Genomic DNA, 20,020 nt, shown 5'->3' on the forward strand with positions numbered 1-20,020 from the left:
ATGCCACGTCCCAGTCAGTGTATCATTAACTGTTAATGGTAAGATTGCCCAAGACAAATCCTCAGGCTAAAGCTGGTGCAGTTGTTTTTTTTTTTTTTTTAAATTCTGGCATAGTACAATGATAATCCTAGCATTCTCTTGCTCCTTGGTCATATGACACCACAGTGACTCTGTATGTGCTAACTTTTCTAAGAAAGGGAGGTCCTGACATTTCATTTTTTTTAATCATTGTTCAACTCCATTCTTTGCTCATCAATATAAGTCTCCGTAGGACAGAGTTAACTCCAGCTATTCTAACTTGTTGCTGTATATACCACATAATTGTCTGAGTCTATATAGGAAGAGACTTGCAGTCTGATTTGTGATCAAGTCCTCTACCCCACTGAATCTTGTTACCTTTTTAAAGTTTAGTTTGTTTTGAATATCATGTTCTTGAGTAAATATAGTGACAGGTGTCTTTATGTGTCTCAACCTCCATTGCATGACGAATACCTTCAAATAGATAAAGGTATCTTCCAAAAAGCAGGATGGGATAGTATGTGCAGGACTGTCCTGGTGAAGCTTAGAAGTAGTACTTCTGGGAGAAGGCATAAATGATTAATAAGAATTCTTCCATCAATCCAATATCCCCAAAGTGTACAAATATTAAGTTTCTCAAGTATGCAAAGGTGGAGATGAAAACCACAGGAGGCACAGAGGGCATCATGTGGCTCAGCTTTGCCGGACCTTTGTCAAGCAGCTGTGACGGCTTTATGACTTCTGCCTTTCCATCCAGATGTGGCTGTGACAGATCTCACTTCTCATGATGTTTGATTGAAAGCATTGGTTTCTACAAATTTCCATGATGAACAGAGATGAATTTCATGGAATAATAAGCTGAATTAGCTAAAAGCACAGCTGTGTCTCATCTGCACTTGAAGTGCACAGTCCTCAGGAAGAAGAGGGGAGGTTCCAGGCCTGCTAGGATTTATGTTCTAAGTATTATAATGTTCACCTCATCTTCCTCTTGGTTTTCCCTTAAACCTACATAAAGAAGTCATAAAGCCGTCACAGCTGCTTGACAAAGGTCCGGCAAAGCTGAGCCACATGATGCCCTCTGTGCCTACATTCTATTCTAATAAAAAAAATCTGACGAAGGATCTGCCTGGAATATGAAAATACTCAGGAATGTCCATGGATTTCCTTATCATGGAATTCCAGTGAGCATAGTAGGGCACTTCATGTTCTCAAAGCTGTCAGTTGGCATTTTGTTCATGAGACATTATGCCTCAAATTTTTTTAATAATAGAAGGAGAACATGTAATGTTTTGAGGATATTGGATCCCTTCAGAACATGTATGTAGAGAGAATTTCAAGGAAACTCTAAGAAAAGTGCAGCCCAGACTCCTGAGAGGAGTGCTTAATCTAATCTTATCGGCATAAACTCCTCAGGTGAACCTGTTTTCTGTGTGCTGTATGCCCCCTGGTGGCCCTGAGCAGCCTCACAGTGAGTGAGGTTTATGTCTGGGTTTATACTAAAGTCCCTTCATTGTGCCTGTAGCACAGTAATAAGTGGCAGTGTCCTCAGATCTCACATTGCTCATTTGCAGGTACAGAGTGTTCTTGGCGTTGTCTCTGGAGATGGTGAATCGGTCCTTCACGGATGGTGCATAGTTGATTTTACTGCTATCTTTATTAATTTCTCCAACCCACTCCAGCCCCTTCCCTGGAGCCTGTCTGATCCAGCTCATCCAGTAGTCACTGAATGTGAATCCAGAGGCTACACAGGAGAGTCTCAGGGATCCCCCAGGCTGTATCAGGCCACCCCCAGACTCCACCAGCTGCACATCACACTGGACACCTGCAAAAAACCAGAGAATCCTGTTAGTATACTGCCACAAAGACTCACTATGATTCCTTCTCATGTCCACTAACACACTCAGTATCTCTGTTTCTCCATAAATTACCTTTTAAAAGAGCGACAAAGAAAACCCACATCAGCCCCATATCCATGGTGTGATCTGTGTTCAGGACTGATCAATGAGTGGGGAGACCTGGGAGTCCAGGGCTGATCGCTTTTGCCTGAGCTTCAGGGTCAGTGCTGGCCTGGTTTTCAAGAGAAGAGAGGCCTTATTTGCATGTCTTCTTGCTATATAACAAGTTTTGTAGCTGGTGCTGAGAGATGGCATGTTCTATTTTCTAAATGTGCTGGTGGAGTCTGGTAATAAAGATGATGCTAGGAAAATTTTGTATACGATACTAAGGTATTTTTTTCTTGGCATACACTTAGTATCATCTAGCTCATATAATACTCACAAATAAAAGATGCATTTTGTGGTTAATTTCAGCCCAATTCTTCATGTCCTCTTATAAATGGTCGTAGACATTGCTTTGTGACATGCTCTGGAGCTGTTCTATTTTACTGTGTGGACTTCAACACTGATGTACTTAGCACTGCCTTAGTCAGCTGTAGTAGGAATCTTAAAAGTTCTTGTTAATAAAATCAAACCCGAGGCCAGTTATTGGGGTGAATGCTGGAAGATCAGACAAGCAAAACAAGCCACAGCTTCCTCACCTTGCCAGTTCCTCAGCTGATCCTGTTTCTTCAGACTGGAAGCTTCTGTGTCCTCATCCAGAATGAATCTCAGCTGAACTACTGCTAGAAGCCTGGAAGCTTAACCAGCCAAATGCTTCTGGTTTCTGGTCTTCATGCCTTATATATCTTTTTGCCTTCTACCATCACTCCCTGGGATTAAAGGCGTGAGTCACCATGCCTGGCTATTTCCAACATGGCCTTGAACTCACAGAGATCCAGAGGTGTTTCTATCTCTGGAATGCTAGGATTAAAGGTATGTGATACCACTGCCTAACCTCTGTTTAATATTGTGACTGTTCTGTCTCTGAACCCAGATAAGTTTATTAGGGTGTACAATATTTTGGGGAACACAATATCACCACAGTCAGCTCCAGTCCTCAGTGTCACTGCCTCATGATTTTGGAAACTTCCTTTCATTTCATTTATTAATTGATTTATTTTTCATTTATTTCATATACATTTATACAAATATACATATATATTTCATTTACAAACCACCCACAATCTCCCCTCCCTCCTCTCTTCCCTTTCCCTCCCCAGCCTCCCTTCTACCATCATCCACTTCTCCATACAGAAAAGTGCTGGATACCCATGAGAGTCAACAATGCCTGGCACATCAAGTTGAGGCAGGGCTAATCTCCTCTCCCTGCATCAAGGCTGGGCAAGTAATCCCAGCATGGGGGATGGGAGAACTCCCTTCTGTGTTGAGATGTGACATGACTAAATTCCATTGTTCATCTAGGAAACTTGAGGGTCCATGTCCAGATTTATGTGTGTCTAGGATTGTGAAATTCTTGTGTTATTACCTATGTAAGTTCTTGTCTTCCTGCACATCTACCTATTTGTGCACTGACATGAAAACAGGACAATTGAACAATAGGTTTTATCTCTTAGTTTACTGAATGAACTACAGCATTGTAGATAAACCAGCTGAGCTTTGGGATATCATTGGAGAACAGTGTTGGTCTCACTCTTAAACAAGAAGAGCAAAATAGACCAGACTGCAGGTCAGCTCATCTAATTCTGCACATAACAGGGATTGAGGAGGCATTTCAGTTTAGAAAATTCAGATACATAGGATCATGAAACTTTGTAGCATGGAGCGACTGAACCCTGTGGAAGGAAAGCCAGCTGGAAGACAGAGTCAAAGAGAAGGTTCAGGAAGATTTCATCCACAGAGGGCACCATTCATCACCTTTAGCTTAAGGTTATTTGTGATGCAGCTCGACATGGTTCAATATGTAATTACACATCTTAATAATAAAAATAGAGAAAGAGAGAAAGAAACAAAGAGGAGAGATGTGAGGGCAGAGAGGGAGGACTGGGTGTCAAAGTTGAGGCATTTGAAAACCATTATGTAAATGAAAAAACAGGTGCATATGAAAATTTCAGGCATAAATATCTGAAAAGGAATCAACTTGATAGTAAGCTCCTAACCTCAAATCCAGGAATCTAAGAAGGACAAAAACAGGTCACAGACACACACACACACACACACACACACACACACACACACACACACACACACACACACACACAGAGAGAGAGAGACAGACACACACACATTAATAAAAATATTAAAACTGTAACTAATGTAGAAAAGAGAAAAAATTAACAATAATCACATCTTATATATACAATATATTTTTTCTTTTTTCTTTTTTTTTCTTTTTGGTTTTTCCAGACAGGGTTTCTCTGTGCAGCTTTGCACCTTTCCTGGATCTTGCTCTGTAGACCAAGCTGGCTTCAAACTCATAGAGATCCGCCTGCCTATGCTTCCCGAATGCTGGGATTAAAGTCGTGCACCACCACTGCTAGGCTCTCTCACACTTCTTTAAAAATAAAATTACTCAAAATAAATGTTTTATAGAAGAAGAGATTAACAATAAAGCAAGGAGATATCATGAAACCGATTTCTAGAAAAGATATTGGAAACAATGTTAGTAATACATATATTAGGTGATGTTATGAAATAATTGTTTGACTTAAAGCCCTATCAATAACAGGGAAAACATGCCTGGATGTCTGGTACTGGAAATCTACCCTATAACCAGTGTTTATCAAGTCATAGTTCTTTGGGGGAGAACTTATAACTGACAATTTACTAAATAGCATAATGTCTAACTACATTAAAAATACTTATCCTTATACTCACTGACAAGTATAGTTATCTCCATTCATCAGCAAACTTCTTTTTGCAACCTCATGAGACCATTAGAGAAAACCATAACAGAAAAAAAAATGTGGAGTTGTGGAGCCAAGCCACAACTGGTCATATCTCTGTAGTTAAGGCTCAGAGATCACACCAGAAGAGGAAGAAAGGACTGTAAGATTCAGAAGAACAAGAATTTTGCTGAGGGATTCTGTTTCCTAGAAATATTAGAGAAGATATTCCCATTAAATCTAACCAATATGACTGCTGAAGCATGACCTAAACAGTAATGATGTTAATAGACAGACATGCTAACACAGAAGGAGGTAAGTTTATCTGCTCTCAACCCTAGTCGAAGAATTATAGGCATCTAAGGAGTTGTGTGTGTGAGAAATAGTCTTCTGGAGAGAAGAGTACACCAATAGGTTTTACAATACCAAACTCCCTGAAAACATACTTGCAAGTAACATTATATGAACTGAGAAAAAGAGAGATTAAATTTGAAAGAGCAGAAGCAGAATAGAGTGTATGGAACAGAATAGAGTATAAAATTTTACTCAAGTACGGGAAGCAAATTTGTGTTTGAAAAAATATATTAATATTACAAAATGAAGAAGTCTAAATTCCTATTTCTCAATAAATGAGCCACCTGAGTATGTGAATGAGTAGGACTCTGATTTTTGTTCCTTCTCTTGGAACTCTTTTCCTTTTGTTGATTTGCCTTGTCCAACTTCAATGTGAAAATTTTTTTATAGCTGATGATATTTTATTTTATTATGTCTTGTTTTTAAAGAAATATTTGAAGAATATGTCACGGCATTTGGGCCAGGTTTTTTATGGATTAAAACTCCTAAAACAAAGGATCCAGAAAAAATATTAACAGTATTACATCAAAACCAAACGTTTCTGCATAGCCAATTAAATTAACCAAGTATACAAACAACCCAAAATTGAGAGAATATATTTAGAAAGCAAAACCTGATAATGAGTTAGAATCAGGGATATACAAGTAGTTAGTAGTAAACAGCTAGGGAATAAACAGGCCAGAGACCAAATAACTAGATGTGTGTTAGAAGAAGGCAGAAAGACTCCCATAGGGGAATTAGAAGTCTTCTGCATCACACATCATCAGAAATATGAGAGAAAAATCCTGCTGAAGCATCTCAATTTTTGTATGGATATTACCCAAAGAACTTAATACATAGATAAAATGGCAAAACGTGGGATTATAATTTTGAAATTGTGTTTAACAAAACTTTCATGTTTCAAGATCCTGTTGCTCATTCACTGCAAGCCATTTTTACGAATTTATTCTGTGAGAAATGTGGGTCCTCTTTATACCACAGCATTTATACTATGTTCCTTTTTTAATATATTAAATACATAAAAAGAAAAAAATATCTGGTACAGATGTGGAGGACATGGACCCTCATTCGTTTTGGAGGAATGTGAATTCCTCCAACCATTAGTAGAGACAGAATGGGAGACTGCAAATGTATACGGCAGAAATACCATAAGGAGTGTCCCACTATTGGATGTATCTGACAGTCTTGGGAAATCTGTGTCTAGAAATGTGTGAACACCATGATCACTGCAGCATTGTTGTCAGTAGCAGTGACTTGGACAGCCACAAGCCAGAGCATCCACACATGAAAATGTAGGAAGTATAAGTTGGTTCTCAGATGTAACAGAAAAGAAAGTCAGTTCTGTTCTTGGAGAGATGCTTGAACCAGGATTGTATGATACTATTTAACTAGGTGAAATACTGGAAGAACAACACCCTTTTATAAGAGTTTGTTTAGGCAGAAACACATTCAAGAGCTCTAGAAGGCAACAAATAGTGCCTTGAATGCAGTGTATACTTACAATGACCATGTGAACAGATTTTAATTGTGTTTACCCCTTAGGTCTTTGTTTAATATACATCAATTTGCTTCATTTCTGTGGGATATTTTTAATTAAAAACCCTGTAAGCAACCAAAAATCAGCACAAAACCCTGATAGATCAGGGACATTGCCTGCAATGATGTGCTCTCTCTGAGCCCTAAACCATGATGCACAATGTGTATCTATCTCTTGACCAGGTGACTCTGAATCTGAAGTGTCAACATGTTCCAAAGAATAGAGCCAAGTTCCACACACAGTTGAAATTTTTGTGTTGTAATATTGACACAGCTGTCAATATCAACTAGGCAGTCACTCAAGAATGGACAAAGGATGACCACATAAATATGGCTCCAATAGAAGCACCCAACATGTTACATACATTTTTATATGTACTTTGAGAAGTAATGTGGTTAACATTCAAGTCATTAATCACTGAAAATATTTGTTCTCTACTGATACTGATGTGAGAGGAAGATAAGACAGAATTAATTTTTTTTCTACACAAGAAGGGTAGAAGCTTTGTGCCAACAGCATTTGAGAGTGGAGATCTATAGACAAGCACAGCTGGCAGAGAAAAGCTTCTGGGACAGGAGATTTGTTCCTCAGGATTCAGATCTAAGAGGACAATGATCATGTGAGATAAAAAGCACAAGACTCAAACTGTGCTAGTCACAGTTCCCTAGAGCTCACAGCAGAGCAAGTTGTCTTATTTGTGTGTCTCTCCAGAAAGGCACGTTGTTGAAGTGACTCCAAGACAGACTGATCAGAACAAGATTATTCCTCAATGCCCAGTATACTGTGACTGTCATTTTTGTTCTCAAATTAATCACGTCCACTTCCATTCATCAAAAGAGTCCATTCACAAGTGGGAGCCACAGAATACTACACAATAGGTTGTTCAGGGCCTGGCAAGAGAAGCGGTGTTGAGTTGAGTGTTGAACAGCTGAGCCCCAAGTGGCTGAGCTCTGGGTTCAGACAAAAGGACAGAAGTTGTATTTTCTCATTCAACACAAAGAGATGTGAAGATGAATTAGAAAAACACACCTATTTATTCCTATCTGATCCTTATAGTTACAGACTCAGGGAGTGAATTAACTCTGAGACTGACTAAGGATTGCTGTTCCATTGTCACCTTCCTCTTGTCCTTCTTCCTCCACCCTCAGTAACAAACACTGTACTAATTAGGAATTTTCAATGAGCCTCCTCCTTGAGTCTTAAGATAGAAAAATCTTTCCAGGATTGTAGTGGGTATTTGTTATACCAATAACATTGGAGTGTCAGTCTTAGGGTGTGGCCTCTTGGCTGGTTACATGCATGATTGCTTAAAATCTGAGGAGTGGCACCCACCTACTCTCACCTGTGGTGATCAGAAACCCAATGGCTGATTCCAGGTCTCTCCTAGGAAGACCTGAGGACAATGGCAGCTGTCCACTTGATTCTCTATTCGTGAGTGTATCTCCCAATTTCATATCTTAATAAATCCTTTCTATAAACAGAATCTTGTGGATTTCAGGTAACACAGGATCACTGGTCTTCACATCTGATACCAGTGACCAGGAAGGGCACATTTCTGTCCTAACAGATGTGAGTAGGTGATTTTTTGATATTTGGTCCTCTGGTGAATAACAACTTATTTAAACACACAACCAAAACCAGAACCCTTTATGTACCGTGACGACACAGGTCTTACAGACTGAAAATATGAAAAGGATTTTTTGGGAATCTTCCATTGAGAAGGTGGCTGCCACAACAGGGCTGGAAAGCTTCTGTTTGGCAAGGACACCATCATCCAGTCAAAGCAGCAAGCTTCAGAATGGAAAATTATTTTTACCAACTGCTCATCCAATACAGGGATAATATCTAAAATATCTAAAGAACCCACAAAAAACAAGATATCCAGAAAACAAATAACCCAATTAAAAACTGGTGTACAGATTCAAACAGAATTCTCAGAAAAGGAAACTCAAATAGCAAAGAAGTACCTAAGAAATTTTCAAACATCCACGGCCATGAGAGAAATGAAGTCAAAACTACCTTGAAATTTCAGTACACTACCCAGAATGCCCAAGATCAATAAAACAAATGAAAGCTGATGATTATTCACAGTTGTTGTTGGTGAAAATTAGTTCAATCATTTTAGAAATTGGAGATTTCTCAGAAAACCAAAACTAAAACTAACATATGACCCTCCTATCTCTCTCCTCAAAATATTGCCACAATATCCCATACGTTATGCATGAATATTTACACCCCCATGGTATTGCTGCTTTGTTTACTTCAGCAAATAACTTAAATCAACCTAGTTGTTCATCATCAGAATGAACAATAATGTGTACGAGTTATATATAACAGGAGAATATTGTTCATCTCTAACAAAAAATGAAATTACAAAGTTTGTAGGAAATGGATGGATATAGAATATAAAATATTAACTGAGCTCACACAAACACCGAAAGGATAAAAACCCAATTCCACCTCATACAAAAAATATAAGCAGACACACAAACATACACGTATGTGTAAAAATAATGGACATGTGGTTCAGTATATCTTATATAAAAGACATCAAGCAAAGCTAAATACTGAGGGATAAGGAAAGACTTAATGCAGCCAATGAATATGAATTATGAAAGAAGATACAGATAAATATTTATCTAGTTTTTACTCTATCACAGATTTTTTATGTTTGGTTTTAGGACAGTGCATAAAAATATATTTGATAGAGAAATTATTATATCTAACAAGAAGCTCCAGAGGGTCCATTACAAATGGCAGCTCTAACAGAGAATCATTAAGATAGTTATAATAAAGAAGTGACTGTGTCATATTCCAAATAATTTAGTTATGTTATGGAGGATTCATATCTTCAGTTTTGAACAAATTTATGGTTTAAACACAAGAAATTCCAAAATTTGATACTGCATTCTCACTATTCTATATACTATTCTAGACACTAACTTATATGTCTTGAGATTTTTAATTATTTGTTAGCAATGCAAGTGACTTTATCTTGGGTTGCTTCATTTTTAATTGTTTTGTTAACTATATTAAATAATCATATAACATTGGTTTATTATTGTCTATTAGAACCCTTATTGACAAAGATAAAATGGACTATTCAGTTCTTCAAAGCACAAATGCAACTTTTGCCTTTAACTGGCAAAGAGCCTTTTTGAAAACTTAAAATTATCCTTGGTCTTTAGTGTCTCATCCTATAAAGATCACTCACTGACCATTAAAGTTTATTCTCCTTCATAATAAACAAATTAGGAAGGTAATTGCATAGGAAGAATTAATTGGATGATGTTAGTAACATAAAGACAGGTAAGTAACATCATGATTTAAACTAATAAAGCACCAAGAATTTTTTAAATGAATATTAAGTTCTTGAATTATGTCAAAAATGTGACAAAGTTCTATATTTTGTCAATGTTTGTGTAAGAAAGGCCATCATAAAACTAAACTATAAGCCGGGCGGTGGTGGCGCACGCCTTTAATCCCAGCACTCGGGAGGCAGAGCCAGGCGGATCTCTGTGAGTTCGAGGCCAGCCTGGGCTACCAAGTGAGTTCCAGGAAAGGCGCAAAGCTACACAGAGAAACCCTGTCTCGAAAAACCAAAAAAAAAAAAAAAACAAAAAAAACCCTAAACTATAAAATTATTTTAATGTAATATGTATAACACAAAATGGATTTTTGTCAAAAGTTAGGGAATTCTTTTACATGAATGACCCAAACTTTATAAAAACATTATCAATAAACTTCCATCTTGCATTTTGTTTTAGATAATAGCTTTATATCATAAAAATAAATTTCAGTTGTGAAAAGAACTTTGCTTTAATAATCTTTTTCCAAGTTCCAAATTTTTGGTTTCCAATAAAATTGTAATGTATATTTCAAAAGAAACTCATAAGTACAATATATAGTAAAAGTTCAAGATATTGAAGTATTTGTCAAATATTTGGAGAGAAATTTGTCTAAATGCAACATACGCTTGAAAAGAAAAGATATTTGTGTTTTTAATATTTTCTATTCCTGTCTCCAGGACTTCCCTCTTGTCAAATAGAAATTTGCCCATATTACAACTTCTCATAGTTCAGCCATTCTGTACAGTTGCCACCTTCCAATGCAGAGGCTTCTGTGGTAGATACAGCATCACGAGTTCCAGTAACTTTCCTGATGATAATTAATATACAGAGAAGCAATGCAGAGAGAGAGAGAATTTGGAACACTCAGTCATAAATAGGATGCCCACATCAAATTCCTCCCATCAGTGCTCAGAGAACTCTAGAGAAGAGGAGGCAGAGAGAGTGTAAGAGAAAGCAGGCACGGAGGACAGCAGGGAAGCAAGGCTTTATGAAGAAAGGAAACTGTCAACTGAGCACACAGACAGAACACAGAATGGGAGCAAGTTTTACCAGCTACACTTCAGACAAGGGGCTAAGATACAGAATTTACAAAGACTGACAAAAAAACTTAATGTCAAGGAAATATAATCGCCAATCAACACATTGAAAGGTGTCCTGAATAGACACCATTGAAAAAAGAAATAAATACAAATGGCCAATAAATATTTTTAAAAGTGTTCAATATCCCCAAATATCCTGGTAATTCAAATTAAAACTACCTTCAGATACCACCTCACTCCAGTTTTGTTGTCTGCCATCAACAAATCGGACAACAAATGTTGGAGATGTCATTGAGAGAAAGCAGCGCTTATCCACAGTTGGTGCAAGTACAATCATTGTGGAAATCATTTTGGAAATTTCTTAGAATATTAAAACTAGATCTACCATATATGACCTGGCTATCTCTCTCATGGGTGTATACTCAGAGAACTCCATAACTCACAGATATTTGAACCCCCATGTTTATTACTGCTTTGTTTACTAAAGCAAAGAATTAGAATCAACCTAGTTGTTCATCAACAGTTCAATCAATAATATATACATATACATGCATATATATACATATATATTCATTTCTAAAGAAAAAATAAAATTACAAAGTTTTCTGAAAATAGATGGAGATGATGGATACAGAGTATATGTATTAAGAAGGGTCACACTATCTCTTAATGGACTAAAAACATGTTTCCACGTCCTATAGAGAATCTAGCCAATGATGTGTGTGTGTGTGTGTGTGTGTGTGTGTGTGTGTGTGTTTAAAAATGTGCTTGTGGGTATAGTACACCCTGTAGAAAGAGAACATAAAAGGCTAAGTACCTGGTGTGAGGAAGGACTAAACACAGGCAATGAACACAAGTTATGAAAGAAAATATAGGTAAAAATTTATCTATGTCTAACTCTGCCATGGACTTTTCAATTTTGGTTTTGTAACAGTGCATGCAAATATATTTGATAGAGAAATTATAATATCCGATGTGAACTTCTACAGTATCAATTCCAATGGCCACTCTAATACAGAATCTGTAAGACAGCAATAATAAAGAAGTAAGTGTATAATGTTCCAAATAACTTAGTTAGGTTTCTCAGTGTTTCACAGCTGCAGGTTACACAAATATACGGTCTACATGCCAAAAATTACAAAAAAAAGTGATGTTAATTTTTCATTATTCTATATACTAACTCCTAGGTCATGAGGATTTAATTACTTGTTAGCAATTCAAGGGACTTTTCTTTTGAATGGCTTCACTTAAAATAACAAGGCTGCACTGGTTGCTAAAATCTATTTAGAGCCTTTCTGGACAAAGGTAAAAAGGACTAATCAATTCTGTAAAGTTCAAACTCGACTTTTGCCTTAATCTGTCAAAACAAAAAGAAGCTGTTTGGAAATCTACAACTATCCTTGGTCTTCAGTATCTGATCCTGTAAATATCTCTGACTGGCCATTAAATTTTACTCTACTTTAGAATAAACAAATTAGGGAGGAAATTCAAGAGGAAGCATTAATTGTATAAAATTGGTAAAGTAAGTCCAGTTAGCTAATGAAACAATTTAAATCTATAAGGTACTAAAAAAATTTAATTAACATTAAGTTATTGAGTTATGTCAAAATGTTAAAGAGTTCTATATTTTTTAATGTTTCTCTAAGAAAGGCCATCATAAAATAGAACTATAAAATTATTTTAATGTAATTAGTAAAAACAAAATGGATGTTTATCAAAAGTTAAGAAACTTTTCAAAAAATGATCTACAGTGTATAAGTAAATCATCCATCTTACATTTTGTTTAAAGTAATAGCTTTATATCATACAAATACATTTTATGTATGAGAAGTGTGTTACTGCAATAATATTTTTCCAAATCCTAAATTCTTGGTTTAGAATAAAACTGTAATGTATTTTTCAAAGGAAAGCCATATGTGCCATCTACCATAGGAGTAAAACATATTAAAATATTGTTTAACAAGTTGCAGAGAAATACATCTAAATGCAACATATAATTAGAAAGAAAACATCTATTTTTTTTACTAGTTAACATTCTTGTCTCCAGGATTTTCCTCTTGCCAAATAGAAATTTACACCCACATTACAGTCTCTCATGTTCAGCCGTTCTGTACAGTTGCCACTTCCCAATGCAGAGACTTCTGTGGTAGATACAGCATTATATGTTCCAGAGAACTTTCCTGAGAAAAGTAGTGTATGGAGAAATAATACATCCTGGCCTTTTTCTCTGGCCTTGAGCGCCCCCTGTTGGTGCTGAGCGCCCCTGCAATGAGGTTTGTGTCTGGGTTCACACTGAAGTCCTGGCACTGTGTCTCTTGCACAGTAGTAAGTGGCAGTGTCCTCAGCTTTCAGGCTGTTCATTTGCAGGTAGAGGGTGTTTTTGGAATCATCTCTGGAGATGGTGAACCGGTCCTTCACAGACGCGCTGTACTCTGTTGAGTAACCATTAGCTTTGCTTCTACTCACTGCAATCCATTCCAATCCCTTCCCTGGAGCCTGGCAGATCCAGTACATATACTAGTCACTGAAGGTGAATCCAGAGGCTGCACAGGAGAGTTTCAGGGAAGCCCCAGGCTGTACCAATCCTCCTCCAGACTCCACCAGCTGCACTTCACATTGGATATCTGTAATAGTAGAGAATTCTGGTCAGGAAAATGTTACACACACCCCCTGTCCCTCCTCTTACTCTTGCTCCCACACACTCAGCATCTCTTATTCCCATAAATGACCTTTTAAAAGAGTTACAAGGAAAACCCAGTTCAGCCCCAGCTTCATGGTGAGAAGTCTGTGTTCAGTGCTGGTCACTGAATGGGGAGAGAAGGGAACTCAGTTCCTCTGCTAGAGCTGCAGGGTCATGTCTGGGCTGCTTTTCATGAACAGAGGAAAGCCCAATTTGCATTTCTTCTTGTATATCATCAGCTTTAGGGTTGAAGCAATAGAGAGTGCAGTTATTAGTGAGAATACGGAGTTGAAAGGGATGAGTTAGGTAGAAGTAACTGTGTTACAATATTGTTTATTATGTGTATGTCATAACAGTTCATTGTTTATTGTGATTTACTCTTGTCCACAATTCTGTCTAATTCATAAATATAATAAAATACTATTTTGAAAATTTAAGGAGAATTAATATAAAGATGAATTAATGTTGAATAGAAATGTTAAAATAAAGGAAGTCTTTGGAGGACATAGTTCAGTAGTGTATGATGCACAAGGGCCTAGAACTGATCCCCTTTTCTGAAGAAAATACATGAAAGAAATGACTACTCTCCAGAATTATCCTTTGAAAAATGACAAAGCATATTAAAAATCCATGTTTATGCCTAAACAGGCCATCTCTTGTAAATAAGCAAGACTTTCAGTGGAGAGATTGGGACCCCACATAACATTTATTTTTGTCTTTTTGATGAAGAGGTTTTTCTGTGTAACAACCCTAGGTGTTCTGGAACTCACTTTGTAGACCAGGCTGAACTCAAACTCAGAGAAAACTGCCTGCCTCTACCTCCCAAGTGCTGGGATTAAAGGTGTGTGCCATCATGCCCATCTGCCACATAACCTTTGACCTACAATTTTCCCTGTCTACAAGATATGCTGGGATAAAAGCGGCACAGCAGTCGGGCGGTGGTGGCGCACGCCTTTAATCCCAGCACTCGGGAGGCAGAGCCAGGTGGATCTCTGTGAGTTCGAGGCCAGCCTGGACTACCAAGTGAGTTCCAGGAAAGGCGCAAAGCTACACAGAGAAACCCTGTCTCGAAAAACCAAAAAAACAAAAAAAAGTGTCACAGCAATTTGGGGGATGGCCAACCAATGGCTGGTCCATCTTAAGACCCATACCAAGGTGGGAAACCACCCCTGACTCTACCTGGAGGGTCAGGATCCAGAGGCTGGGCAGCCCAGAGACCTAGGATAGAAAGAAACATGACTGGCAAAAAATAGCCAATGAAATGATTTCTAGTGAAACTCTCCTGTACTCATACATTGTTGTCTAGCCCAATTTTTATCAGAGAGGCTTTACCCAGCAGCTGATAGAAATAGATGCAGAAACAAACATTAGTCAGAGCTTGGAGAATCCTGTAAAAGAGGAAGAGGAAAGGTAATAGGAGCCAGAGCAAGAAAGGACACAAGAAACCCCACAGAATGAACTAACATGGCTCACTGAAGCTCACACAGACTGAACCACCAACTAGACAGCTTGCATGGGATGACCTGGGCCCTCTGCACATGTGTCACAGTTGTGTAGCATAGTCTTCTGTGGGACAGTGGGAGCAGGGCCTGTCTCTGACTCTGTTGCCTGCTTTTGGGACCCTTTCCTCCTACTGGGTTGCCTTGTCCAGCCTTGATAGGAGAGAAGATGGCTAGTCTTATTGAAACTTGATATCCATGGGAGACCTGCCCTTTTCTGAACAGAGAGGTGGATAAATGGATTCTGGGGTGATAGGGAGGTTGGGGAGAGGGATTGGGAAGAAAGGAGAGAGGGAGGGAAAATTTTGATTGGGGGAAAATTAATTAATTAATAAAATAAATAATAAAAAAGAAAACCCATGATTATACTTTCTTGGTTATCTTAACATTTTGTTGTTCTATATTTATCATCCTTAAGCATAAACTCACCTTTAACTGTAAAAACCTTAAAGGAAACAGAGGTCCCATGTCTGTGATTACCAAGGAGTCTCCTGCCTGGACTCTAGCCACACTTGACTGTCTTTCCATCTATCTGTATGCCTTGAAGACATGACACTTACATACTGTTTGGGCAATAAGTCACAATGAGGAATCTTGAAATAATTATATCCTCAATGAGAAGGAAATATTGAATTATAATTTTTCATTTGAGGAATTCATTCTGTGTGAAAGACACCACCTTCATTGTGGCTTATGGATCCTGTGGATTGGGATATTACAGCTTCTGTAGTTTTCCCAGGAAAGAAAATAAGGCTCAAAGAAATAACTACAGGTCTGTATTCATTTTACTTTGGAACTTTCAGGGAAAACACTATAACTCCTTAGTGTCTCTTGAGGGTTTCCTATATTCAAGGGATAACATGTTAAGTGAAAGGAAGAAAGTCATGAAGGAAGAAATGCCCTTGTTTGGCTATTCTCTACACCTATACCTGTTCCTTGGATTCTTGCACTGAATGAAGTGTGAGAACCACATGGTGACTTGCACAGCCCATCAGAAGGGTTGCCAAGGGTTCAACTGAATATATTAAAGATTTTCTTCTAATTTTTTCAAAACTTCAATATTGATTTCTATAATTACTGTACGAGTTCACCTTCCTACCAGCAATATGTAAGGGTTCCTTTTCATTGTATCTGAACCAGATTTTCTTTTTATTTTCACACAGTAGACTTTAAATCAGATAGTGGTTGGCTACTCAAAGAACATATGTATCAGTACTGCTGCACAGTATCATGCAGACAGGTCACCCTTGTAGATCAAAGGATTTGTAGCTGGTTTGTGTTTAGCTTTCTCTTCTGATACTATGCAGAGTACCTTCCAGGACCATGGCTACTAGTCAAGAGGGGTAAAAGCTGTAGCTAGGCACCAGCTGCACTTCTCCATGTTCAATTAGATATTTAAGTTTTGACTTCAAAAATAGAGCCTAGCCAGGCAGTGGTGGCACATGCTTTTAATCCCAGCACTCAGGAGGCAGAGGTAGGCGGATGTCTGTGAGTTGAAGGCCAGCCTGAGCTACAGGGTGAGTTCCAGAAAAGGTGCCAAAGCTACACAGAGAAACCCTGTCTCAAAAACAAAACAAAACAAAATAGAGCCTTACCACCAGTTTTGGGGGAGTAACCACTTAGATTGCATGCCTGGGACTATTAACCTAGTCCAAAGTTGGAGGTAATAGGCTGTATGTTAGAAGGAACTGCTGAGATTTTGCCAAATGCATGTGTCCAAACTCCTTTGTGAACATTTATGTTGATATTACAGTCTCAGCTTAGGTCAAAGCAACTTCTTTTTTCTTTCTTTCTACCTGAGTGGTTCCCAACCTTCCTAATGGTGCTACTATTTAAAATACAGTTCCTCATGTTGTGGTGACCCCCTAACCATAAAATTATTTTGTTGCTATGTCAGAAATGTAGTTTTGATAATGTGATCATGAATTATAATGTAAATTTCTGATATACAGGGTATCTGAAATGTGACCTCCAAAGTGGTTGCAATCCACAGGTTGACAACTGCTATTCTAAAGGGTGATGGAAAATCTAGAGATTCAAAATTAGCCAAAGTATTGAAAGTAGACAACTGTGGAGAGGTAAACACTAAATCAAACATTAGTAGCACCTCCTCCAAGGATTAAGGAACACCATGGACGATGAGATGGATAGAATGTAAGAGCCAGAATTTGGAGAGGAGTGCCATGCAATGCTCTCTTTGGTTTGGATCTGACAAGTCCATCACAACCATGAACACTCAGAGGTTGTGACGATTTGCAAAAAAGAAAAGCATGAGACTAGGAAGGGAAATAAAGAGAAGGGACAGCAGGAGTGGATGAGAAGGGGGTCAGCAGGAGTGGTGGATGGAGAAAAGAGTGAAGTGAAGGCGGATATGGTCACAACTCTTTCTATTCACACACAGAACACTAAAAACAAAGAGATTTTTCTCCCACTGTGTTCTGTTTCTTTATTCTGATGAACATTTCCTTTGCTTTTTGCACATGAACTCCTTGACATACTATCTGCATATGTCACCATGTGAAAGGATTTTACCAGTTATCACCACAAAATATACATGTATTTTTGTAGTATCTGTGTTTTGTATAAATGGCACTTGATTTCATTTTGTAGCAAGTTTCAATATAAATGTCTATAAATAATAAAAGTAGGGATAAGTGTACTGCCTATTGTTCTGGGACCCTCTATGTATCCACAAACTATTAAACACAGTATGATTTTAGCTCCTATGTGATTGAAGCAAGAACATCTAAAGACCACATCAAGTAGAGCAAAGACTCACACTTGTCTATTATTTTCCCATTGCAAATTAGGATCCTAGTGACTTATCATATTGAGCAAGGAGTTAATGATGGAAGTATAAAGTTAAATTAATGGTTTCCACATTGATCATGCATGTAAAAGTGTACATTTTGCATATTTGAGCTAGAGCTCTTCTCATACAAATCATTGTCCAAGGAAAATGTCTGTTTTCTACTGATAATGAAGTGAAGAAGGGCAAACAAGAAATTATTTTCCCTTTGCTGTATGTGTAGGTTAATGTGGCAAGCTCTTGATAGAGGTCCACCTCTGGCAGGATAGTCCTGAAACAAGATTCAGTTGCAGGAAGTAATCATCAGGAAGAAGGACAACATGGTTCACAGAGACCTGGGCACTGACAGCTAGAGCTTGTTGCTCACCAGGGGATCCACCTGCCAGTCTCCCCAATGTGATGTTGGAACAGAACATGGTGAGTCCTTAATCCACAGAATATTTTGATTTAGCAGAAAGACTCTCAGATACAAGATCTTTCACAGTTCTTAAGAGTTTATGAAAAGTGAAAGAGAAAGGAATCACAAAAATTAGAACTTGCCATTTCCCAATTACCTTCCCCAAACCCCTTCAAAAGCTATAGATAGCCCTTGGCTCATCTGAGTTTGAGGTAAGTGGTTCATGTCTGTGTTTAGAGAAATGGTCAATTTTTTTTTCTAGATGAAAAGTTCTAATTAGCAATATGATGATGAACTTAATAGATTAAGTAACTCAATCAGGTAAAAATACAATGGGTCAGGTTTGTGCCTAATGTTCACATTTCTCAGTGAAAGCAGAAAGATTGGAAAGTGTATATGGGTTACCGAATGTGGTCTTACCTGTCTTGTGGTTCTTCTAATCCAAAACACTGTCCTATTCAGAATACCACTGAGCCGTTGCCCTGAATCTCATGAGGAAGAAGCTTCACAAATTTTGTGTAACTTCGTAAGCGTTTGTTCTTGGTAACTTCAGCAGAGTCATTTCTGCAATCAGAGGTGATTTTCTGCATTTAGTTCCTGTTAGACTGTGTGGCATACATTTTTTAAATTGCAGAAAAACAGAATTACGTTTTCACGGATGTCACAGACATGTACAGACTGTAAGTGTATAGAGAATTCTGGGAAATCATTAGAAGGGGTGACAGCTGAGACCCCACAACGAGCACTTCATTATGTCTGCATGTGTTTCTGCTGTGTCCCTGCTCCCAATGTGTTCTCTGCGCCCCCTGCTGGTTCTGAGCACTGCTGCAGGGAGGTTTGTGTCAGGGTTCTCACTGAAGGTCCCTCACTGTGTCTCCAGTACAGTAATAAATGGCGGTGTCTTCGGCTCTTAAACTGTTCATTTGCAGGTAGAGGCTGCTTTTGGAATCATCTCTTGAGATGGTGAATCTGCCTTTCACAGACTCCACATAGTGTGTTTCATAATTATAGCTTTTGGTTCCAATTTGAGCAACCCACTCCAGCCCTTTCCCTGGAGCCTGGCGGACCCAGTTCATCCAGGCATCACTGAAGGTGAATCCAGAGGCTGCACAGGAGAGTTTCAGGGACTTTCCAGGCTGCACAAAGCCTCCCCCAGACTCCACCAGCTGCACCTCACACTGGACACCTGCAAACACAGAGAATCCTGTCAGTAAACTGCCACAAATGTCCACTGTCCCTCACACTCATGTCCACTCACACGAGTATCTCTCCATATCTATAAATCACCTTTTAAAAGAATAACAAGAAAAACCCAGCTCAGTCTCAACTCCATGCTGAATGTTCTGTGTTCAGTGATGATCACAGAATGAGAGGACCTGTGAGTCCAGATCTGGGTGCCTCTGTCAGAACTGTAGGGTCAGGGTTGGTTTTCATGAGCAGAGTGGAACATTATTTGCATGTCTTCCTGCTATAACATGAGCTCAGGAAAGGGTGCCTTGAAGGAGACAATGAATAGTGCAGATGTCTGAGAAGAAATAAGGACCAAAGTGACATTTATAGCGTCAAAGTGTCACTTATTGTCCTGGGGACATAGCTCAGCTGGTCAAGAAATTTTT

General features: G+C 38.3%; 1 pseudogene and 2 gene segments (V, D, J or C); all 3 read right to left on the reverse strand.

Annotated features, from left to right (window-relative positions):
* Positions 1-1,514: 1,514 nt before the first annotated feature.
* Positions 1,515-1,992, reverse strand: LOC128111024 (Ig heavy chain V region 441-like). The segment is given in 2 exon segments: positions 1,515-1,840; positions 1,947-1,992. Coding segments are annotated over 2 exon segments (372 nt in total).
* A 5,231-nt stretch (positions 1,993-7,223) lies between these two features.
* Positions 7,224-13,794, reverse strand: LOC128110396 (immunoglobulin heavy variable 3-72-like; annotated as a pseudogene).
* Positions 13,795-18,557: 4,763 nt separating this feature from the next.
* On the reverse strand, positions 18,558-19,767 carry LOC128111025 (immunoglobulin heavy variable 3-7-like). The segment is given in 3 exon segments: positions 18,558-18,605; positions 19,274-19,590; positions 19,692-19,767. Coding segments are annotated over 3 exon segments (411 nt in total).
* Between the last annotated feature and the right edge of the window lie 253 nt (positions 19,768-20,020).

This window comes from Peromyscus californicus, unplaced genomic scaffold (genome assembly GCF_007827085.1).
Source record: "Peromyscus californicus insignis strain IS unplaced genomic scaffold, ASM782708v3 Scaffold_15__1_contigs__length_86483966, whole genome shotgun sequence".
Taxonomy (NCBI): Eukaryota; Metazoa; Chordata; class Mammalia; order Rodentia; family Cricetidae; genus Peromyscus; species Peromyscus californicus.